The sequence below is a fragment of the Anopheles stephensi genome, chromosome 3, assembly GCF_013141755.1.
Source record: "Anopheles stephensi strain Indian chromosome 3, UCI_ANSTEP_V1.0, whole genome shotgun sequence".
In the NCBI taxonomy this organism is placed as follows: Eukaryota; Metazoa; Arthropoda; class Insecta; order Diptera; family Culicidae; genus Anopheles; species Anopheles stephensi.
Genome location: NC_050203.1, coordinates 71,951,438 through 71,972,479, shown reverse-complemented (window position 1 = coordinate 71,972,479; position 21,042 = coordinate 71,951,438). Strand labels below are relative to the sequence as shown.

The 21,042-nt window shown below is 47.5% G+C and overlaps 10 protein-coding genes across 15 annotated transcripts; 4 read left to right on the top strand and 6 right to left on the bottom strand.

The window, feature by feature from the left end:
- The first annotated feature begins 885 nt into the window (after positions 1–885).
- On the top strand, positions 886–5,154 carry LOC118509884. Of its 3 annotated transcripts, XM_036051124.1 has the most exons (4): positions 932–1,111; positions 3,476–3,682; positions 3,943–4,217; positions 4,288–5,154. In XM_036051124.1, exons 1-4 carry the CDS (start codon positions 1,099–1,101, stop codon positions 4,897–4,899), a joined length of 1,107 nt encoding a protein of 368 aa, XP_035907017.1. In that variant the 5' UTR covers positions 932–1,098; the 3' UTR covers positions 4,900–5,154. The 3 variants fall into 3 exon arrangements, with proteins under 3 accessions (XP_035907019.1, XP_035907017.1, XP_035907018.1); XM_036051126.1 differs by lacking the exon at positions 3,476–3,682 and having other exon boundaries at positions 886–1,111; XM_036051125.1 differs by lacking the exon at positions 3,476–3,682 and having other exon boundaries at positions 962–1,111; positions 3,925–4,217.
- A 348-nt stretch (positions 5,155–5,502) lies between these two features.
- On the top strand, positions 5,503–6,512 carry LOC118509888. Of its 4 annotated transcripts, none has more exons than XM_036051131.1 (2): positions 5,503–5,702; positions 5,780–6,512. In XM_036051131.1, the coding sequence occupies exons 1-2, from the start codon at positions 5,681–5,683 to the stop codon at positions 6,313–6,315; spliced, it is 558 nt and encodes a 185-aa protein (XP_035907024.1). In that variant the 5' UTR covers positions 5,503–5,680; the 3' UTR covers positions 6,316–6,512. The 4 variants fall into 4 exon arrangements, with proteins under 4 accessions (XP_035907024.1, XP_035907027.1, XP_035907026.1 ...); XM_036051134.1 differs by having other exon boundaries at positions 5,505–5,693; positions 5,755–6,512; XM_036051133.1 differs by having other exon boundaries at positions 5,505–5,707.
- Positions 6,513–6,585: 73 nt separating this feature from the next.
- Positions 6,586–8,217, bottom strand: LOC118509890. The gene has a single exon (XM_036051136.1). It carries the CDS (start codon positions 7,200–7,202, stop codon positions 6,672–6,674), a length of 531 nt encoding a protein of 176 aa, XP_035907029.1. The 5' UTR covers positions 7,203–8,217; the 3' UTR covers positions 6,586–6,671.
- Positions 6,586–8,472, bottom strand: LOC118509889. Its single transcript, XM_036051135.1, has one exon. It carries the CDS (start codon positions 8,400–8,402, stop codon positions 7,737–7,739), a length of 666 nt encoding a protein of 221 aa, XP_035907028.1. The 5' UTR covers positions 8,403–8,472; the 3' UTR covers positions 6,586–7,736.
- Positions 8,473–9,011: 539 nt separating this feature from the next.
- Positions 9,012–11,846, bottom strand: LOC118509880 (protein asteroid). Its single transcript, XM_036051119.1, has one exon. It carries the CDS (start codon positions 11,739–11,741, stop codon positions 9,087–9,089), a length of 2,655 nt encoding a protein of 884 aa, XP_035907012.1. The 5' UTR covers positions 11,742–11,846; the 3' UTR covers positions 9,012–9,086.
- Positions 11,847–12,085: 239 nt separating this feature from the next.
- Positions 12,086–13,911, top strand: LOC118509882 (PCI domain-containing protein 2 homolog). The gene has a single exon (XM_036051121.1). It carries the CDS (start codon positions 12,256–12,258, stop codon positions 13,441–13,443), a length of 1,188 nt encoding a protein of 395 aa, XP_035907014.1. The 5' UTR covers positions 12,086–12,255; the 3' UTR covers positions 13,444–13,911.
- On the bottom strand, positions 13,543–16,115 carry LOC118509883 (cysteine protease ATG4B). The gene is made up of 5 exons (XM_036051123.1): positions 15,390–16,115; positions 14,971–15,316; positions 14,816–14,895; positions 14,193–14,753; positions 13,543–14,123 (listed from the first exon to the last, which is right to left on the bottom strand). Exons 1-5 carry the CDS (start codon positions 15,499–15,501, stop codon positions 14,059–14,061), a joined length of 1,164 nt encoding a protein of 387 aa, XP_035907016.1. The 5' UTR covers positions 15,502–16,115; the 3' UTR covers positions 13,543–14,058.
- Positions 16,116–16,464: 349 nt separating this feature from the next.
- On the bottom strand, positions 16,465–17,851 carry LOC118509885 (mediator of RNA polymerase II transcription subunit 30). The gene is made up of 2 exons (XM_036051127.1): positions 17,532–17,851; positions 16,465–17,464 (listed from the first exon to the last, which is right to left on the bottom strand). Exons 1-2 carry the CDS (start codon positions 17,650–17,652, stop codon positions 16,632–16,634), a joined length of 954 nt encoding a protein of 317 aa, XP_035907020.1. The 5' UTR covers positions 17,653–17,851; the 3' UTR covers positions 16,465–16,631.
- On the top strand, positions 17,830–18,983 carry LOC118509891 (bis(5'-nucleosyl)-tetraphosphatase [asymmetrical]). Its single transcript, XM_036051137.1, has 2 exons — positions 17,830–18,315; positions 18,394–18,983. Exons 1-2 carry the CDS (start codon positions 18,143–18,145, stop codon positions 18,644–18,646), a joined length of 426 nt encoding a protein of 141 aa, XP_035907030.1. The 5' UTR covers positions 17,830–18,142; the 3' UTR covers positions 18,647–18,983.
- Positions 18,977–20,182, bottom strand: LOC118509886. The gene is made up of 2 exons (XM_036051128.1): positions 19,970–20,182; positions 18,977–19,896 (listed from the first exon to the last, which is right to left on the bottom strand). Exons 1-2 carry the CDS (start codon positions 20,042–20,044, stop codon positions 19,084–19,086), a joined length of 888 nt encoding a protein of 295 aa, XP_035907021.1. The 5' UTR covers positions 20,045–20,182; the 3' UTR covers positions 18,977–19,083.
- Positions 20,183–21,042: the final 860 nt, after the last annotated feature.

Sequence of the window (21,042 nt, the reverse complement as noted above, 5' to 3'; positions counted from 1 at the left end):
TGGGAAACATTTTTTTACAACCATCTTCAGCTGCTTATTTCAAGTGATCAAGTGAATCACCAAAAATGTCGATGTAGTTCAGTCGCCTTTTGGCTATTTGTACGAATGCAGGGCTCGATGTTCTCGCTATTTCCCAGAGCAAAAAGGTTGTAGTGACAGACGAATCAACTATTGTTTATTCGTTTTATAGTTTTATAGTTAGTTTTATACCTAACTAATAAAATGGAAACGAACGGAAAACATTTCTTGGACATAAACGATACCTTTGACATTTCGGCGTGTGACCGTAATAATAAATAAATTTAACAAAATAAACGATACCTTACGAAAGGCGAGGAATAAAAAATCCAACAGGAAGGTGGATGATCAACAAGGACGATGGCTTGAAAATTTCCTTAAAATTCATTGTGTTTTATCTCTTACAGGGCTAATAGTCAAAAAAGAATCTCAGAAGGTTTCAAATGATTAATGTTTCAGAAGCAAGAAAAACGTAAAAAAAATCAAAAACTTAGCACATCACTGTAAAGGCCAACGGTACAGAGCCGCAATCCTCAACCACGGAGAGACAACGGCGTAACAAACGCCGAGAGTCGCCGTTTGAACAGTAGAAATTCTAAGAGAGGGAGAGAGAGAGAGAGAGTGAGAGAGGTTTTGTTGACCTGAATCGCCAATTTCGTGGTTCCGTAGCTTGTGGCACAATGGACAGAACTTTGAGCGTTGCTCACTAAAACGTTATTTTATTTGGTCTAAAATCCTGCTAGCATTTTTAAACATTAACAAATATAAACCCTTTTATGGTTAGTTGCTAAAGTTTCCTTTCTAATTTATTTGATGACTTATTTTTCAGACTGTTATGGAAGATTTTTGACCATCGTTGAGCACACTAGGCGCCCCACTGTGTGCCACCGGGACCGGTTCGAACCCGCGAACTACAACCATCGCCGAGGTGTGTAACGGATATTACGACTGTGTAGCATACGGGGGCATCAAAAGTCTCGTACACTTCAACCACGCCGGTCGCTTCTTTCCCACTGTTTCGTGTGTTGCGTTTTCGTGGTGCGGAAAAAGTTAGGAGGTCGCATCCCGCCGTGCACAAATATGGCCAACATTGGTAAGTAGAAGAATAAACTCCCCTTATGTGGGGTGGTTATTATCCGTAACTAGCCTATAACACCCGATCGTACGTGAAATTACATTACCGAAAAGAAAGGCCGATCGATCACGACGGTGTGCCAGTGTTACGAGAAGTATCCAGAAGATGGTGTTTTCCACTTGTAAGGTGTGAAAACAACAGCCACCATAAGAGTGAGTTAGTTTCCATCTTAGCATTCTCGATTGCCACTCGATGCCGGTCGGTTTGGTGAAAGTGGTGGCAGCTTCAGTAGCACCAACAAAACAAATGGGAAAGACGGCAGTTTCTAAAAATAAATCGGTGAAAAATTGGACTTCACTGCAGCCAGTGAGTCAGTTGGGTTGGGAAATACAAAATACAAGTTTTTTGGGTTGCAGTCCCGCAAGACGCTGCCAGTCGTTTTCGATCGATCGGAACGCAGTCACCATCATGCCGCTGGTCGCCCTTTTCCATACTTTGTTGGACCGATGGGAAGGTCATCGTGGCACATTTTTTGTTTAACGATGTTGATGAGGTCAGCAGTTGAATTTAATCAACAGCGTTCCACTGCACACCACACCTTATCGTCGGCTGCACACACCACACCGCACGGTGGAGCATTGCCGTGGCTGATGATCGTGGCGAATGAATGTCGTACGATCAAATCTCAATCCTACTCTCGCCGTAGCGGCCGTGACCATGCTGCTAGCTGATGATGTCATCATCCCGGCAGTAGTCAGCAGAGCAGCAGTACCAGTCATCAAGTTTGCAACTAAACCCGAATAGAATACACTTTCCACCCGCTTTTCCCTGAACCGCTCACGTCTGTATGCTAATAAAATGCGGTTGTTATTGGAGAACTACCTCCGGCTGGGCTGAGAATGATGCTACTACGCGTTACCTTGGCTAAATGTCCAGGTGGTGTGTTGAACGCTCATCACTTTACACGCCACTAAATCGTTTGCGTATTTCTTTGGTGTTCGGACCAACCGGTGATGCCGGTGTCCGATTGCACCTGCCGCATACCAAAAATGCATTTCTGGAGAAAGGTAGCGCTACCGGAATCGGCTAACCATAAGAAGAGGAAAACGATGTTCCACGTTAGCAGTGTTATACTGGCCAGCCGCGAAAAAATCGATCCATTTTTGGCAACCAAGAAGCATCTTCACATTGATGATGATGATGCAATGCGATGCGGATTTTTGGTACGGCGAACTTTCATCGATTTTTTTTTTGGAGCAAGAAAGCCACAATTTTGACCGCTTTCATCGACAAAAACTAGATAGAATGTGACTAGAAATATGTCAAGAAAATGTAGCAAATGCTAAGATGTTAGTGGAAGAATGTAACCCGTTCTGCTTCAGCTGTGGCCAACGAAGCGTACCAGTGTGCCATTTTTAACTTTGCCTTTAAGGTACACGTTTCCTTCTTGTTTCTTCCCACCTTTACGTTATGTGCCCGACTCCCGGGTATTTCATTTAACAAATACCGTACCGTTGGTTAGAAAGTTAGAATAACAATACAATTAGAGGTGTTACACCTTACAGTATGTGTACAACAACGAAGGAGAGCGTGCGAAGGCAGCATGCTAATAGGCGACTCATGTCACACAGCAGCACGCTGTAAGAAACGGTCAATTAGCACCTTCATTTGCTCATCAACTATCAAACACTTAGATATGTAAGGTGGGCAAAGGGGGATGCTGCATGTAGAGCGCGGGAAGCTAGTTAGATATTTGTTAGATTGAAAATTGTAGAATTGTATTGTTAAAGTTGAATTGTAGTTGAAGTAGTTAAAATATAAAAAGAGTAGTAACTCATCATAGCATGACGCTACTAAGCTAGCAGCACTCCATCGAGATAGATCGACGTACAGCAGCCGGGCTCTAATCTAAATTGGAACATCTACAAATTAAGGATCTTGTCGTCGCTTTATAACCTTCAAAGTACTAACTCTCGAAGAATTTGCTTAATTACTTAATTACTTACGTATCAGGCGCTATAATTGCTTTGTGGCCTTTGAATTCGCTTCAGAATTTCGCGATAGCTCTCAAGGCTCAGTTGCTCAATAGCTCCAAAAGACGGTATGGTCGTCCGGTGCCAATTCACATGACATGATCAACCCATCGAAGCCTGGCGTGTCTACATAGCTAAACAAAGGGGGAAAAATTGTAGATGAGAAATGTCGTACTTTAGACGAGAGTCGCTCGATTAGGCTTGGAATTCAAACTTTAAACCAAATTTACTAACGGTTACACATCCTTGTGCATCCTTCTTTTCGATTGGCCCGCGTGCACCTACTCATCTTCATGCGCGTTTCATGTCATAACTGTCCGTTACGGTGACTAATACTGCACATCATCAGATTCCGGTGCGCATCGTAGAATCAAGGAGAAAAAGTCTTTCGCTACTAACCATCCTCCAGCAGCAACCGATGGTCACGGCGAGGCTGAACAGAGTGTGGCGCTGGAGGAAGCAAAAGTGTCCAGTACTGGTACAGATAGTACAGGTAGTCTGACTAATGCTGCCGTTGCCAGCAGTACACCCACTGCACGACGACGTGCCCCGATCGGTAAGTAGATCGCGTGTACGTTCGTACGGTACGATCTTCCAGCTGGTACGGCATGGTTCCAGCTAGGCCACCCGTGCCGATGGTGTGTGCTGGTGCGGCGTGTTAAATATAGAATCTTTATGACCTGCGACAGTGCACCGAGCCCTTTGTGCAAGCAAGATTGATGTGGGACTGCGGTTCTTCAACACGAATGTTTATCGTTTCCGTTTCGCTGCGTGTTTCTGTTTCGTTCCATCTTTCTGAACTGCGAAACTACCTAGAGTTGGAAACGGAGGACAAGCTGGAGTACCGCTTCGTGCCAGCCGGCAGCGGAGTGGTCAACTTTAAGGTGCGCGCACCGAACGATGCACACATCGCCCTTACCACCAACCCGGAGGAGTCGGATCCCATGCTGGAGGTGTTTATCGGTGGGTGGAAAAACACGAAGTCGGTCATCCGAAAGAACCGCACCAAGCCGGACGTTGCGGAGGTGGAAACGCCCGACATACTGAATGCTGGAGAGTTCCGTGGCTTTTGGATCCGTTGGCTCGACAATGTACGTCCGAGAAATGTAGGAAGCAGTAGTAAGTGGAATTAATATGTTTTTATGTTGCTCCTCTTGGCAGGTGATTACGGTCGGTAATGAAGGATCGGCTGCCGCCTTTCTGTCGTACGAAAATCCAGAACCATTCCCGATCAATTGTGTCGGCGTTTGTACCGGGTGGGGCGCTACCGGCTCGTGGCTGATTGAGCCAGCATCGGAACAGGCGAGCCCATCGGCCCCAACGGCTGCTGCGCTGCGTAGTGGTGGTGGTGCGGCCTGTTGGGTAGCGGCCGCCAACGGTGAGATTCCACCGAACGCTGTCGTTGGTGGTAGCGATGGAGAGGATATGTTCATTGGGCGTGCCCAGCACGAGGGTGGAATTATTCCGGGCAAGGTGGTAGCATCGCACGGTGTGTGCTACATTGCGTGGGGCGGTGTAGAAAACCCGAAGGCAGAGTACGAAGTGTTGTGTGATTTCAACGGGGAGTTTGTTCCGGGTAACGGTGGAGAGATTCCGCCGACCGCTCTGCCGGCGGGCGAGTCCGAGGATGGTGAACCACTGTTCATTGGACGCGTGACACACGAGGGCACGGTGACGGTGGGCAAGGTACAGCCGTCCCATGGCGTTTGCTACATTCCGTACGGTGGCCAGGAGCTCGCGTTTGCCGAGTACGAAATCTACGTCAGTCCTTAGGACGCTAAATGGGAAGGTTTCGTTAGTAGGAGGTTCACGCCCCCCCACAAGCACACACACACACACACTTACTCACACACGCATATTAACGCACAGCCAAAAACCGTCGAGCTTACTTTTAAAAAGCATGCTTGCAGTTGTTAACACCATGTAGCTCCTTAAAATATATTTATAATACCCCCGAGCCGATAACAGTATGAAAGGAATGCAACAACAATGTTCGAATAAAGTAAATTATCTAAAGTAACGAATAAAGCAATGGTGTGATTTTTATTTTTTATTTTTGAATACAAATGTTGTCATGTCGACGTAACGGTCAAATCAAACAGCGTACGACTTCGAATTCCCTCACGTTTTGACAGCTCACATTCGCTTGTTTGCATCCTGCTGGAGATGAGCTGCAGCTCAACTGTTTCTACAAATATCACATTTCCAAGGGAGAATTTGCTCCAATTAAGTGGTTTAGTAATCTTTCATGCAATAAAAGCGAGTTTAGGTTCGAAAACCTGTCTGTTAACCTGTTGCACCGCACGTGAGAAGGGTTTCTCACTTGGTCGATTTTTGCTCACGAACGTCTCATTTGTTGTGACATGATATGCTCATCACTGCGGATCATCAACCAGCCGTCGTCGACAAACAATCACTTTCCTAGCACCGGCCATTAAATTGCGATGCAGCGCGGTACGATTGAGAAATAAGCTAACGAAGCGAGGATATTGCGGCTGGCTGATGCTGAGAAGCCTGGTAGCTTTCAACCGTAACAAGAACGCTCCTTCCCAGCATGGTAAACTTCAGTAAGTGCAGTTGGGTATATATCTTAACTTCTCCGGATCGGAATCGGATGACTCATAGTAGCATTGGGGTTTTATATTTGTTGCAGCCGTACCACCGCTGCATCTGCAATTCTACGACTATGATGATGAGAATGGTCGTTATCCGCGAATGTCGAGAAAGGAGCAGCTGCACCGATGGGACACGTTGCACGGCATGGTATGGGTACCTTGCGATTCCGCCAGGAACGTACCGCCGAGTGCGGTCGAATGTGATAGTGCCAGCGGGAAGCGCAAGAAACTCTACCTAGGCCGTGCTGAACACGCCGGTTCCATTACGCCCGGATTCATCGATCCGGTCAAGAAGATCTGTACCATACCGTGGGGCGGTAAGGCTCACGAGAAGAAGATGTACGATTTCCTGTGCACACCGGGTAAGTTTGTACCGTGCGATGACACGAACACGCTGCTCCGTGCCACACCGGCCGGTGTGTCGGAGCAGGGTGAACCGTTGTACCTCGGTCGGGTAGAGGTGAACGGGCGGCTGATCTGTGGCAAGGTGCAACGGTCACATGCCGTTTGTTACGTACCGCACAACAGTAAGGAGAAGGCATGGCAAAGCTTTGAAATTTTTCTTAAATCATAAAGAAACACACTCCAGTACATATATATATACTCATAACTGTGGACGGATTACGCTTAAGTGGGTGGGTACACTTAATAGGCTGTGCATGCAACATGAACACTAGGGTAAGGGCGATCGGTTACACCGAACCGATTTTAGGCAGTAGAAAGTGACAAACGAAACGGACGTGAGTATGGTAATAAATGTGTTCTCTTCTACACCAGTAACACCGCAGGCAACCTTATAGGAAAGGGGAAAGGAATTCCGACAAAAAAGAGCATCCGATACCGATCCGATTGCACAAAAGGGTTGAACAATTTATTCCATTCGCTTAGAGGAGGTAGTACACGTTTAAGCAGTTTAACACCGGTTGTTTTTCACGGCGAATCCAATCGTCCGTTTTGTCCGGCCACGGAAACATAAATATCGTACTGGGGAAACGATCGCTCCATACCGTCGATCGCAACGTAGCAGCATGAGTGTTCCGGCTGCACTTTGCCGACGAGAGAGTTCAAACCAAAGCGTATCAGTCCGATGTAGAGCGGTGTGCCATACTCCGTTACACCGGCCCGCAGTGCAACGGGCGGGATGTAACCGTTGTGAATGCGTACGAACATTCCTTCGTACCCGCACAGCACCTGATAATCTTGCTTCTTATGCTCTTGGCCACCCCACACGACGAAACAGCCACCCTTGGACGGAACGACCCGGCCGGGTACGATCGATCCACGATGCTTGGCCCGGCCGATGAACGTTGGTTCGCCTTCGAACCCACCGACGACGGCATCCGGTGGGACCAATCCTTCGGCCGCCTGTACCCAGCGCGCACTGTCCCAGTGGTGGCTTTCGTTGTACCCGGGCGAAGGCAGGTTGTCGGTAACGTGAAACGTCCACTGCTGATTATTCATCGTTTGTTGTGTGTGTTTTTTTGGGAACTTTGCCTTATTATTTGCAGCACTTCACTTTCTTTTTGTTTATATTTAGGGCACTAGGACCCTTTCCTACGCCTAACTTAACGCACGCCACAACAACAACCGATGGGTGTTCCGCTTATCTGGGCGCAAATTTAGTGTACTCTTCCCTTCAATATTATTTGGCGAAAATTATTTCACGCATACACACACATGTCCGAAAAATGAATGTTGCTGCTGCTGAGGCACTTAATTTAGCATGGGAAAGTTTGCGTATTTTGTTGCGTTGATTTACGCACACCACCAACGGTTATAAAAAAGCGTGCGTCCTTAAGATAAGTTCTGTGTCGAGATTGAATACACTGGCGACCTGAGACGGATTTTGGTACAAAAATTCTTTGTTATAAGCTTTTGAGTTCCTTCCTCAAAAAACAGGCACAATTTAAATGTAAGCCACGTTTTAACTATACTAAATAGTGGTTAAATCTCATTTAGCTTCAAACGTTGTGCTAGCTAGCGAGAGAGCATCATTTACGATCGATGCGGATATTCCGCCAAGGACACAAATATTTCGTACTCTTTGAACATTTTCTCGTAACCATCCACCACCGCGTAGCAGCAAAAATCTTCCGGCACAATTTTACCAACCACCAGCGTCTGGCCCAGCCTTACCAACCCGATGTACATCGGTTTTCCGTTCTTGGTGACACCGGCCGGCACCGACCCGATCGGCACATACCCACCACAGGTCTGTACGAATTTTCCTTCGAAATCGCACAGCACCTGATAGTCGTGCTTGGCGTGCTCTCCGCCGTCGGAACCGATCATGCAAGCCCTCTTCGATGGAATCACCCGGCCCGGGACGATCGCTTTGTGATGCTTCGCTCGACCGATGTAGGTCGTTTCACCTACTTCGTACCCGCCAACGACGGCTAGGGGTGGAATGACACCTTCGGCTGCCTGAACCCAACGGGCACCGTTCCAGTGGTAGCAATCGGTGTAACCATAGGCAGGATATTGCTGTGGTGGCTCATCGAATCCTTCCACACGCTGTGCACCCCACATGACCCGACCAGACCAGAGGGTGCGGTTTTGCGATCCTGTTCCACACTGACGGACTGTCCGGCACTGTCTCTCTCTCTGTGTGTGCGATGATGGCGCCGTCGTGTCGCGGTTTCGGTTTTGGTTTGTTTTCATCCAGTCCTATTCATAGTACGCACACACAGTGCCGAAAAAATGTTCATGCACGCACACCCAACACATACGTACGCTGTGGTATGGTTGCCGCGATGTTGCTTCGATCGATACACACGCACAACGGTTAAAATTCATTGCAACACGTGGTCAGGTTTCTTTAGCACGTGCAATTTTAAAATAGAAAAAAATTGCATCGTTTTTTTTTTTGCATCGCAACGAATGTATTGAAAAGTCGGCAAATTTTGGGGATTTTCCCCTTTGATTTTGCTGTTTACATCAGGCCGGGTTTTAGCAATGGGCGGAATGAACTGCCCCAGGAGCCTCCGTTGACCACGTGTAATCGTCTACTAATGGCGCCCAGTGTCCTATGCAGTCCAAGGAAGGATTTCTTCGTGTAATCCAACGGGATCCTGACATTTACCAAGCGATCTGTTCTTAGAAGAATCCTCATCTTCCTAGAAACCCAGATATCGTCTTGCACCATCCAATCCAAAGGTGAGAGAATCCAACCATACGTGTTGAAGATGATCTTGGACATGATCGGTATTGTTATTCAAAATCCTCAGGAAAAGCAGCCTTTGTCTGAGACGAAGAATAAGAGTTAAGAACTTAAACCATCGAGACGATTGTTATTTTCTTTATATTTTAAAAACACATTTCCATTACAATATTCATTTTCTACCATCATCGTGCTAACAACAGTTGACTAAACGCATTATTCTCATCAACGAACGCCTCATCATCACTCTCCTCCGTATCGTTCTTCGTTTCCCAATCGTTGGCCGGCGTTACCTGTTGCTCGAGTATTCGTTTCGCTTCGGCGGACACCTTATCCGAGTTGTTCGCCTTCGATGATGCTGCCTTTTTCGCCCGTTTTCTATCTTTCAGCGCGGGAACGTACGTTTGGACAAATTCCACCATAACGCGCAACGCCGCGAGCAGTGTTGGCGAGCGCTGGAACATAGATGATCGTTCGAATTCATACAGATCACTTCGTGCTTTTATCCACTCGTACACGTTGTACACGTACAAATTGTTGTACAGCTCATGCATGTGCAGATTATCGAACGGGTAGCCCAGCAGTGGAACTAAAGCGTACAGATTGAAGCAAACGGCCTGGAAGTTGGCCAGCGTGTGCATCGTATCGGGCATGATCGCTGGCTTACGGTTGCTGTGCATATTTTCAGTGACAGAGAAATGTTGAATTAACTCATCGTACGCTAGCATCAGTTCTGCGCGCGGTGTTCCAGTGGTGAGCTTGTTGTAAAACGTGCGATTAAATTCGGTGCTAGACGATGGGCCTGTGTCCTTCTTTGCCGAGCTGCCAGCACTGTTCGTTTTGCCCGCCTTCCGTTGCTGTTCCAGATACGTTCGATTCTGGTGCCGGAATTGGTCCACATCGCGGTACAAGCTCTTTAACGGCTTGTCAATCACCTGCAGTTGCAGAATGCAGATGATCAATGCGTGCACGTGCGCCGCATTCACCAATGGACAGTTTTTCGCCCAATAAATTATCGCCAGAAAGTATAACCGCAGATTGCTCGGGACGCTTTTGATCGCTCGAAACAATTCCTGCCAATTTTCGATACCGGACTGTTGGAAGAGCTTTGGCAGAATGGACACGTTCGGCAGCTTGTGCGGGTCGTAGCTAGTTCCTTGCGGTAGGCAGACGTCATAGAACATAATACTCCGCATACCGGTCCTTCCCTTTCTTCGGGTAAAGTATTTAAACTGCGTGGTTTTTACGTTGAACGCGGTTTTAAGAATTGCAAAAATGGTTCGCAAAATAGGATAGGCTGGTGCGTTACTGTCCGGCCGCCGGAGGTCTTCAATTTGCGGATAGTTTATGAAGTAGTTCGAGTGCAATAAGTCCGCCAAAAAGCGTGGACTTTTCCCGGCCCGGTACAGCTCTTTAAACCAGTCGGGCCAATTACGGTCGGTGAATGTGTTACGTTCGTGCGGTTCGTTCTCTTCAGTCGGCTTGTCGGGATCGTCCTGCAATTTCTCCTCCGCATCGGACTCTTCCTGTGCGGAAGCAACGGCATTTTCCTCCTCGCCCTGGATTCTCTCCTCGTTGTCGAGCTCCTCATCGTCACTCTCCGATATCACGTCCTTATCTTGATCCTGTTCCTGCTCCTGATTGTACTGGCCTTCATTAGTAAGAAAACTTTCTACATCGAAATCCTCTATCGTGGGTTCCGCCTGCTCGTCCACCTCTCCTACACGAGCCTCCAGTTCCTTCTCTATTTCTTCATCTTTCAGTGGTTCAGCCTGTTCAGCTTCCTGCAAACCAAAGTAATGTAAAGCGGTGCATTCCTCACAATTATATCCTCGCATCGCGGTCAGTATCTGCCGATAGACTCGCTTCTTGTTTCCTTGCTTTATGCAGCGCATAATGGCACGCGTAGCCGATTCCAGCGTATGTTTCTGTAGCCACTTGAGAAACAACCTTATCCGACGGTCGTGTCGAAAAAATTTGCTCTTCTTACCGCCCATCCGCATCGCCTCGTAGAACGGTTTCAGCACGCTGCGCCCGATGTAATCGTTCCCGAGCAGTGCCGCAAACAGCGGTACCATCTCCTTGCCCAACCGTTCGTGCGGTTCGATCAGATTGTCGATCGTGTACAGGCAACAGTCGAGATAGCAATAGGATTCCGCTCCCTCACCCTCCAGCACCGACTCATCGCCGTACTGTGCCACATACCGTACACCGTCCGTTCGATGCTGTGCCTTTTTCGGTTGCTTCCGTTGCACGACCCCGATCTTAAAGTTGTCCCCTTCCTTGTCCGACACCTTGTGGAACACCTTGTTCGATAGCGTCACGTACGGTATATACTGGACGTCGTGTATGTAGAAATCCGAATCGTAGCTCAACAACGGACAGTTGAGTTTACGCGCTAGAATGGCCACCTCATCGTCCGCCTCGAACGGACAGCGCATCAAGGAAACGCCCGCCGCTCGCAACGCATCGACAAACACCTCGCGCAACATCGGCGGTGGCGTACCGGCGACTGCCACCATGTTGAACCCTTTCATACTTTCGACCTTCTGCAGCAACCGATACCGGACGGTGGACATCTTGCGCTTCTCGTACCCACCGTCCAGCAGCACGTACGGTGTAACGTTGGCGAGCTTAAGCTTGTCGAAAAAGTCCACCACAATCCGATAGTACACGTCGTAGTTTCCGCCGAACGCGACCGAGTTGTGGAGCGATTTTCGGAACAGCTGCAGGCACAGATTGTCACCGTCGATGACGAGCTTGGTGTCGTGCAGTTCGTACGGTTTCAGATAAACGGACGCATTTGCTGCGATAAATGTAGTTAGTCCACGAACTCCCATTTTTGTGTACGGGAAATAAGGCGAGAAACACCGGATTGAAACTCTTTTGTTGTTGTTCACTTGCACGTGCGATTTGTTTACAAATTAGAGGAGAACTTGATTTGAACTCTTTGCGTTGTTTATACTACGCAGTTCGAGGCTTCACATTACAACTCTATTTCCTTAAACTTTTTAACAAATTCACTGCATTAAAAATAGTGAAAATTGAAGTTTTTAACGCTTCAAAGGTACATAATGTTTCGAAAATTTTATGATCCTTCTGGGACGCTCATAAAAGTGTTTTATAATATATTTTTTATTTTTACGTACGAGAACTGTTGACACTTTTGCAAACACCTAAACATTAAGCTGTCAAACGATTGTTGATGTTTGCTGATCGGCGCCTCGTTTGTAAAAACATTATACCGAAGCGCGATTCGCGATACTTACTATTTCAGAACAGAAATCATCATTTAGTGTATTTAGTGGTGCAAAACATAATTTAAGCAATCATCTAACCACAGCACAGAGAACGATGTATCTGCACGATTATTTAAACAAAATAATGCGCGTGTGGAATGCATACGAGGGCCAGGCAGTGGCCCGCTTCCTTTCGCTCCAAGATTTCCACGTGAACGAACCCAACCTGTACAAGGAAAACCCAGACGCTGCCGTTAGCCGACAACTACCATCGCCACTGGATGAAATTGTGTCCGCCCATCTGAAAGCCGTCTACCATCTGATGCGTTCCGATGCACCAAACTACACCGAAGCGTACCGCCACCAAACGAGCTGCATACAGGCGGTGGTAAAGCTGCTGCAGCAGATGAAGGAAGAAAATTGGATCCTGCCAATCATGTACGTCGTCTCGATCGATCTGCGCCTACTGGCGACCAAATGTGAGCAGCAAACGAAAAGCTCCAAGTGTGGGGAAATTCTCGAAAAGGCAGCCGAAAGTTTAATGTCATGCTTTCGGGTGTGCGCTGGCGATACGCGCTCGTCGGACGAAGATACCAAGCGGCTCGGTATGCTGAATCTGGTCAACCAGCTGCTGAAGGTGTACTTCCGCATCAACAAGCTGCACCTGTGCAAACCGCTGATCCGTGCGATTGACAGCTCTAACTTTAAGGACAGCTTTACCCTGGCGCAACGCATCACGTACAAATACTTTGCCGGCCGGAAGGCGATGTACGATTCGGATTTTAAAAATGCGGAAGAATACCTTAGCTTCGCATTCGACAACTGTCCGCGGCGGTTCACGAAAAACAAGCGGCTTATATTGATCTATCTAACGCCGGTCAAGATGCTGCTCGGGTATATGCCCCGGAAGGAGGTGCTCGAGCGGTACAACGTGCTACAGTTCCACGATCTGGCATCGGCCGTGAAGGAGGGAAACGTGCGCCGGTTCGACGAGGCAATCCGGCGGCATGAGATGTTTTTCATCAATGCGGGCGTTTATTTGATTGTGGAAAAGATGAAGATACTCACGTACCGGAATCTGTTCAAGAAGGTGCACCAAACGCTGCAGACGCATCAGATCGATATGAACGCGTTCCAGACGGCACTGCAGTTTTCCGGTGCGGAGGACGTTTCCATGGACGAGACGCACTGCATCGTTGCTAACTTGATCTACGAAGGACGTATAAAGGGATACATTAGCTATCAGCACAACAAACTGGTTATATCGAAGCAGAACGCGTTCCCGAGTGTGGTGGCCGCATGATCCAGGGAGGAGGAAGCTGGTGCAGCGCAAGAGGTGGTACTTTAACCGGATTCAATTGTAAGGCATTTTAATAACATACACGAAGAAACATGATCACTCTTAAAGGTTCGTGTGTTACGCATTTTTATTGAATTTGGGTTTGCTTTTATCCCTTCCTTAACGGTTCCATATACCTGCTCAGTTCTTCAACATGTTTTTCTTTTTATAACGTCTTCAAGTTGCTTCTTAATAACACTAAAATCATCCTCCGCGCGAGTGAAATACATAGCCAATCGAGGGAATCTGTTCCCTTCGCTTCAGGTGAAATTCCAAATTTTAATTTAACTTCCATTATAATAATCCTTTTTCTCGCGGGCTCATTTGCATAAAAAAGATATCGTGCAAGGCTCGACGACAGGAGCGTAGCAGTGTGAGAAAACACGGTCAAAGCAAGCATAAAAGCGCTTTTCTGATGGTATCCATTAGTAACAGGCGTACTGTTCTTCTTTTCATCGGTATGTTGGCAGCCACATAGTTCGTTCAAGTGAGAAAGCTAGCATTAATGTGTATCAAAGGTTCGATTATCTCAATCTCGATCGTGCTGTGTATGCTGTCCGATTGTTGCTGCTGCTGCTGCTAGGCTATAATCTCGAACTCTTCATCCGAATCGTCCAGCGTGCGTGGTTCCACCTCTTCGAATTCTAAAACCGCATGAACACAGAATCGTTTGTGAGCGTTGGTTTCGATTCCAGGATCGAAGCAATGCCTACCTTCGTTCGGTATTTCCGTCGCCGATATCACATTGAAGGCCTCGGTTGGTCCACTGTTTTTGCGCGACGAGCCAGACGATGCCGTCGTCGGTGTCCATGGTGCTTGGCGCGTTTTTGCCACCTCGAACAGTGCCTGGCTAGTGCCACCGTTCAAACTATCGTTAAACCGTGTCACAAGCACATCAAACTGCTGCCTACTAACGCACAGAAAGCAAACGGCTAGCGATGGATCCATCGAGGTGAAACTGATCCGACTAGCGTAGCGTTGGTGAAACGTTTCGTCCAGCTCCTGCTCGGCCGGTTCCTGCTTGTGTCCGACCGTTCCTACCCGTTGGACCGTGTGCGGATCTAGATAGAGTGCTTCCTCGCCGACGTACCCGATAAAGTAGAGGGCTTGATTGGGCCGGCCACCGATCATGCCGCAACTGCCCGGCAGCTGGAAACACTTCTTCAGTCCCTCGATATAGATCGGATTCACTTCGCTAAGCCCCAACCGTAGCGGGACAACGAGCAGCAGCGGTTTCCATGCGTCGGGATCTTTTTTATCTGCACATAATTCCACTGAAAAGGAAGTAAAAACGCGTTATTGTTTGCTGTTTGTTGGAAGCTTTTGGGATACGAACCTATTTCATCTGTTGCTACCGTATTGTCCAGAGCTACGTGAATGACTAGCCTGCACCAATCATCAAACTTTACTAGTTTTCTGTCAGAAAAAAACCAATAGTTTAGTAATTAATTGCAGCTCGTAAAACTTTCATTATCTTTTCTCGCAACTAACTTCAAAACCTGTGCAACTGTATTCGGCCCGAACCATTCGCCAATTCGCTTCTCCTCCGATGAGTCACCCATCAGGGCGATCTGGTGCAGCGAAAACGGTGCCTGTTTGCTGTCCTCGAATCGGTTTACGATGTTCAGATAAATTTCATCCCTTGTTTCCGCTTCCCACACCCAATCCCGACCAAGGTGCAGCTGTATCAGTGCCTGGGCCAGCACCATCTGCCCGCAGCGCAACATACAGCCCCAGCCTTTATCCGTGGTCAGTTGGGTATTTCCGATCGGAACGAATCCTTTCCGATAGGTACACCACAAGCGAGATTGCACATCCTGTCGTATGGTTTCGAGATCTAGAGGAAGGATGAAGTGTTTAGAAAAAGCTGTGGTTCCATTCAAGACCAACCCACGGAAGAGCCAGCTTACCATCGGTAGCATTGTATTGCTTTCCCAATATCCACACGGTATCGTTCGTCTTGGGAATGTCATCCGGTTCGATGGCACCACTCAGATCATACCCAACATATGCGTCCAGCATTTTTGTTTGTGTGTGTGTTTTTTAATGTTGTTATCGCTTATTCGTTCCCAGCAGGTTGGGTGATAACATTGGCCCACTTCTATCCCCACAATACACTGACACACATACACTGGGGAAGCGCTACTACTGGGTGGAGTTTAATTATGGAACAGAGGACGACGGTACGAGCCTTGGATCCTTGGATCTACTGTTTTGTGATGACCCAACGTCGTCACTGCTTGCACTGCCCTGCAGTAGTTGCACAGACCGTTCCCAAGCTGCTGGTACACGCAATACGACGTCCACTACTACGCCGTGTCACGGTTAGCAACGGTAGCAAAATTCACACACACAATATGCTTGATTACAGATTAAAAGCCACACAACAGAAAACATACATCACAGCACACACAAACCCCACGGGAACATTTGTTGCATTCTTCGCGGATCTGTCCCCCCGTAATGCTCGCGTAAACTGCAGCCAATATTGACAAAGAAGAAGTCGTGTACACACCACGCACGACGACGAATCAAACGAAGAAGACGACGAAGGGCAGTGAGTGAAATTTCTTTTGTTCGCGTTTGTTATTATTTTCATCCCCACCCATCCCACTTTTTTGACATTATGCGTCGCGCGTCTATGTATGCTGAACGCACAGTGGGAATGGCTGGTGGTCAAAAGAAGGAGCATAAACGGCCACACACGAATTTTATGCTGGTGCATCCGGACCGGCGATCGGCAAAAATATTATGCCGGATGCAGAACATTGCATCAATAATTCATTTTTCATAGCTTTAAAGTGAATTATTTTGTGTTGTTTACGAATTGCACTCTGTGTGCCAGTTGTTCTATAGGGGATGTTGCTTTTTCATAGTGGGATGAGGCGCACGGAAAACCTACACCGATCGTGAAGTTTTATGAAACGAATTCATTTGTGATCATTCTAAAAATATGCGTTTTAAAAATATCACGCTCCACACATGCACACTTGCAGTCAATTCGAAACATTACGGTTCTTCATGGTTGCATAGAAAAATATTTCTTAACCTGTATTTGCTACTATCAAACACGCATTTGAGAGCGTTATAATGGAGTGTTTTATCATATTATTACATTATCTTACAAGCTATACTCTTCCCACACACACACGTTAGCATCGTCTCATACTTAGCATCGTGTTGATCTCCCATATAGTGAGCCGTATTTTGTCGATAATCTCCCGCAACTGTTTGTTCTTGAGCTGCACCATTGCCACCAGCTCCCGGTTTTCCTGCAGCGCCTTCTTGTACTCCTCCGTATGCACCGGTTCGGTCCGTTCGATTTCACCCTTGAGCGGAATCAAGCTTTCCACGTGCGTGTACTCCATGCCTTGTTGGCAATTGTCGTTACACTTGTCGTACAGCAGCCGCAACCGTTTGAACAGTAAGCGAATCGTTCGGAACTGTTCCTGCACCTTCGCCTTCTTGTCATTGCTCGACAGCTGCCCCTGGTTCGTACCGTTCGGTGGTTGTATAGAGCGCAGTATACCGAACACTTCCTGAAATCGGCTCACAATGTCCTGAACCGTTTCCTGCCCGATCCGGCACAGGGAGAGTAGATTAAATTCGGCCTTCTGTTGCTGCTGTACGGTCGTTCCACCGCCGCCGGGTTGATTCGGCGGCACGGATTGGTTCTGCGCCTGGGGGTTGTTCATTACGTTGCCGGGTCCAACATTACCGCCCGGTTGCTGCATACCCATCTGGGGCGTGGGTTGGTTAGCTTGATGGGATGGATTCTGTCCAACCATTTGGTTTTGTCCCTGTTGGTGCTGGTTCACCGGTATCTGCTGCGGGTTGGGTTGCATTCCTTGTGCGGCTTGCTGCTGCTGCTGCTGTTGTTGTGCGTTTTGCTGCATCATACCGGCGTTGAGCCCCATATCCTGGTTGCCCTGCCCGGGTACGCCTTGCATTTGTGGGTTGTTCATCACATTATTTTGGTTGAAGCCTGCAAAAAGGAGGTAAAATGTAAATGTGCAATGCACCCGGAAGCAGCAGCAAACACTTCTACATACCCATCATGCCCATTTGGTTGGGAACGTTCATTTGATTGAGATGTTGCTGAATTATCGGGCTATTATAATTGCCCCGATGCCCACTAGGGCTCTGATACCCTCCCGGAAACTGGCCAGACATGATTTATCAACGGAAACTCGCACCTTTTACCTATATTTTCCACAAAGCCTCCGGCTGCTTGGTTTATTTTTCGGATGCGGCAAACAGTGCTAGCTTGGTGTTTTGACAGCTGTCAGAGACAGACGGAGAACCGGTTGGAACCGGTTCGTCAACCGGCCCGGTACACCCTGTGCATTTGACAGTCAGATGCTTTTTGTTTTGCTTTCTGCGCTGCACTATTTTCCGTGATTTCATTTCAAACACGCCGCGTTGCATCGGACCAAAGTTCATCCCCTGTTCATACCCGCGTCCGCAGCGATACCGAAGTGCAGTGAAGCATACACATACACACACACACGCGGAAACACAGACACGTACAAGCGCTGAATTTAACTGTACGAAAGGCATCGTTGTTTGCATTACTCAGCATTTCCTCCAGACCAAAAACGAATCATTTTTCGCGTTCGCGTTCCCCCGAAAAGGACCAACCATTGAACACAAGGACAGCAAGATGGCAAAACGTGCGGCCGGCTTTCTCATATTTCGCCGACTGCGCGAACGTATCGAGTATCTAATGCTGCAAGCCTCGTACGGCCAGCATCACTGGTCGCCACCGAAAGGTCACGTCGATCCGGGGGAAGACGATTACGCGACAGCCCTGCGTGAAACGACCGAAGAAGCCGGGTATGTTGTGCGGCCGCCGACAAGGTCAAACTCTGCTCCGTTAACGGTGGTGCTCTTATTCCCCCGATTTTTTTTTAGCTACACCGAAAGTGACCTAAATGTGCACCGGAAGCAATCGTGCACACTCGAGTACAAAGTGAAGGGACACGATAAGGTGGTCGTGTACTGGTTGGCGGAACTGCGCAATCCTTCGCAGGAGGCAAAGCTGTCCGACGAGCACCAGGACATGAAGTGGCTGGACTGTGATGAAGCGATCCAAATTGCGGGCTACGAAGATTTCGCAAAGATGGTACGCCTATTTGATGCTAAAATTAAGGCAAACGAGCTGTGAATGGACGATGGTCGGTGATGCTGTAGTGTGTGGTGGTGTTTTTCGAGTACAAGTTATTTATCCGTCTCTTGCACCAGACTTTTTCCGCGCTACGCCGTTTTACACTTATATCTATATATACACATACACACCAACATATATAGATTGAAACACACAGACACGCGCGCGCGCCAAACGCTTTCTCTAATTGGATAATGAAAGTTATCGATTGTTCTCTACGATGACTACGATTGTAACTTACGCCTCGATTATATGATGTACGAGCAAGTGAAACCCGTTCACTTTAAACTAACTAAAATAAATGAGTCATGTTATGACGACAGTCGGCCGTTGTTTATCTACACAGCTTTTGCTCTGGTTTTCGTACTCATCGAACACGTGCCTTTATTGCGCTCTACCATCGCCTACTAGGGTCGTTGCTCACTAAGGAAATGTCTTTATCGACCTTTCTTCCGGTATGCACTTCTACCCACTTCACCTTCCATTGCTTCTTCCGCATCAAACTCATCATCGTCCACCGGATGCCGGCCGTCCTCCTGTTCCAGCTCGCGCCGGTACAGCTCCTGAAACACTTCATACTCCTCCAGCGTAACGTAGGCCACCTTCACCGCAAAGCGCTTATCGCTCGTATCGGTAATCTGATGCACCGGTGGATTACCGGTCGGTGTACTCTTATCCGCCTTCAGCGACCGTGGCTTAAACAATCCCAACCGCTCCAGAAACGTGTGCCGGCAACGCAAATGTTCAAGGTCATGCGTGAAGGCATACGATTTTACCACCTCCAGCACATCGTGGCGCATCGTCTGCATCAGGTAGGCAATCTTCGCTTCCGTCACGTGCTGCTCATCCACCACCAGGTTCGGTGCGTTCAGAAACAATCGATACACGTTTTTGCGCGTCTCAAAGTGTGAATGCAGAAAGGCGACACGCTGTGCCAGCTGGCCATGGTTCGTGTAGTCCAGAAAGTAGGGGTGAGCCGACACCAGCACCTTCATGTTTGCATCCCCGAACTGGCACGATCGCCAACAGTGAAGGCTTTCGGCGATCTTTTCCACCGGGCGCACCAGTATGCTTGGGTGGCCACCGATTATGGAAAGCATTTTATCTTGCTCCAATCCTTCCGTGCTTAGGAGCCGCACTGTACGGTGCCATTGCTCGGGAGTGTATTTTGTAAGCTCGGGAACGGTAGCTAGCAGTGTGGCAATGCTTGTCCTATCCACACCTTCGATGGATGAGGCGATCGTTTCGGCCTGGAAAGCAAATACGGCTGTGGTTAGGTAGGGTTTGCGGTTTGTTAGACCAGGGAACCGGCTTGATAGTTACCAATTTCGATGAGTTGCTTGTGGTGCTGTTGCAGTACCTTCGTAGTAACAACGTTGCCGTGCATCTAGTAAGCATGGCGAAAAGGTTTCCTTTTCCCAATTATCGATGCAATCGGTGCACGTTTCGCGCGAGATGTGAGCAGAATCAAAACAACAATATGCATAAATACAGTGCGTCAGAGACGAAGTGAGACACAATACGTTTTTTTGCAGTCAGTGTAACCTGAAATTCCTCTGAAGCAGGCTGAAAATAAAACAAAAGAAAATGTTTTCCAAACAAAATAAACGTTCGACGCGTGGATACAGTACATTTTGTATTGCTCGAGGTAAAAAAAGTAATTTACCGTGCCTCACATTGTTCCTTCAGCACTGTAACATTTGACAGCTAAATTTTGCCGGTTGATTAACCCTTGATGGCTCAAAGCAGGCTTTCCTTGTAGCGGGAAAAAAATCAAATTGCATCTCCAACGGTCAATCGAGATTATCAGAAACATTTTTACCATATGTGAACCGATATTTATCAATGTGAATGACATTTGTTTTAAAATCAAATATGTCGAGCGATTTTATCCCATTCATTTATTTATCCAGTGGTACATCCGCTTTGCAGTTTCGGTCTTTTCAAGAGGCCAAGTACGAGGCTTTACGATCGATCGATGTAAGAGTAAAATAGCGAAACTTACCATCTGGCGACAATCGGAGAGCCACGAAGCGATCCTCATCAACAAAACGCCAAATTATTAACTTAGTATATTTATTTTTCCATTGTAGAGTGTGTAGTATGTACGTAGCTCAACTATTATACAGCAGCAATCATTCCGAGAGTTCATCTTCGGGTCCGAATCAACCCAAGAGACTCAACCAACAAACGCTTCCCAAAACCCCAACGATCCCGTGTGTTAACTACCGAACGACCGGCCTGCAGCTCAATGCTATATTGCGTATATAAATACATATCCTATTATATATGTTCACCTTGTGTTTTCTTTTTTCGTTTGTTTGCTTTCTTGTACACAGTAATCCTATTCGTTTCTTGTGTAGATTCTGCGAATGTTCAAAAAACAAGCCCTTACA

Bases quoted from the DNA above. Each gene is read 5' to 3' on its own strand.
- LOC118509884 (XM_036051124.1), top strand. The intron at 3,683-3,942 runs GTAAGTAGATCG...GAAACTACCTAG, and splicing joins ACGACGACGTGCCCCGATCG to AGTTGGAAACGGAGGACAAG. The intron at 4,218-4,287 runs GTACGTCCGAGA...TCCTCTTGGCAG, and splicing joins GGATCCGTTGGCTCGACAAT to GTGATTACGGTCGGTAATGA.
- LOC118509888 (XM_036051131.1), top strand. From the start codon at position 5,681: ATGGTAAACTTCAGTAAGTGCA. The intron at 5,703-5,779 runs GTTGGGTATATA...TATTTGTTGCAG, and splicing joins GGTAAACTTCAGTAAGTGCA to CCGTACCACCGCTGCATCTG.
- LOC118509890 (XM_036051136.1), bottom strand. From the start codon at position 7,202: ATGAATAATCAGCAGTGGACGTTTCACGTTACCGACAACCTGCCTTCG.
- LOC118509889 (XM_036051135.1), bottom strand. From the start codon at position 8,402: ATGAAAACAAACCAAAACCGAAACCGCGACACGACGGCGCCATCATCG.
- LOC118509880 (XM_036051119.1), bottom strand. From the start codon at position 11,741: ATGGGAGTTCGTGGACTAACTACATTTATCGCAGCAAATGCGTCCGTT.
- LOC118509882 (XM_036051121.1), top strand. From the start codon at position 12,256: ATGTATCTGCACGATTATTTAAACAAAATAATGCGCGTGTGGAATGCA.
- LOC118509883 (XM_036051123.1), bottom strand. From the start codon at position 15,501: ATGCTGGACGCATATGTTGGGTATGATCTGAGTGGTGCCATCGAACCG. The intron at 15,317-15,389 runs GTAAGCTGGCTC...TCCTTCCTCTAG, and splicing joins GCAATACAATGCTACCGATG to ATCTCGAAACCATACGACAG. The intron at 14,896-14,970 runs GTTAGTTGCGAG...TTTTTCTGACAG, and splicing joins ACAGTTGCACAGGTTTTGAA to AAAACTAGTAAAGTTTGATG.
- LOC118509885 (XM_036051127.1), bottom strand. From the start codon at position 17,652: ATGTCTGGCCAGTTTCCGGGAGGGTATCAGAGCCCTAGTGGGCATCGG. The intron at 17,465-17,531 runs GTATGTAGAAGT...TCCTTTTTGCAG, and splicing joins CAACCAAATGGGCATGATGG to GCTTCAACCAAAATAATGTG.
- LOC118509891 (XM_036051137.1), top strand. From the start codon at position 18,143: ATGGCAAAACGTGCGGCCGGCTTTCTCATATTTCGCCGACTGCGCGAA. The intron at 18,316-18,393 runs GTATGTTGTGCG...ATTTTTTTTTAG, and splicing joins GAAACGACCGAAGAAGCCGG to CTACACCGAAAGTGACCTAA.
- LOC118509886 (XM_036051128.1), bottom strand. From the start codon at position 20,044: ATGCTTACTAGATGCACGGCAACGTTGTTACTACGAAGGTACTGCAAC. The intron at 19,897-19,969 runs GTAACTATCAAG...TTTGCTTTCCAG, and splicing joins CAAGCAACTCATCGAAATTG to GCCGAAACGATCGCCTCATC.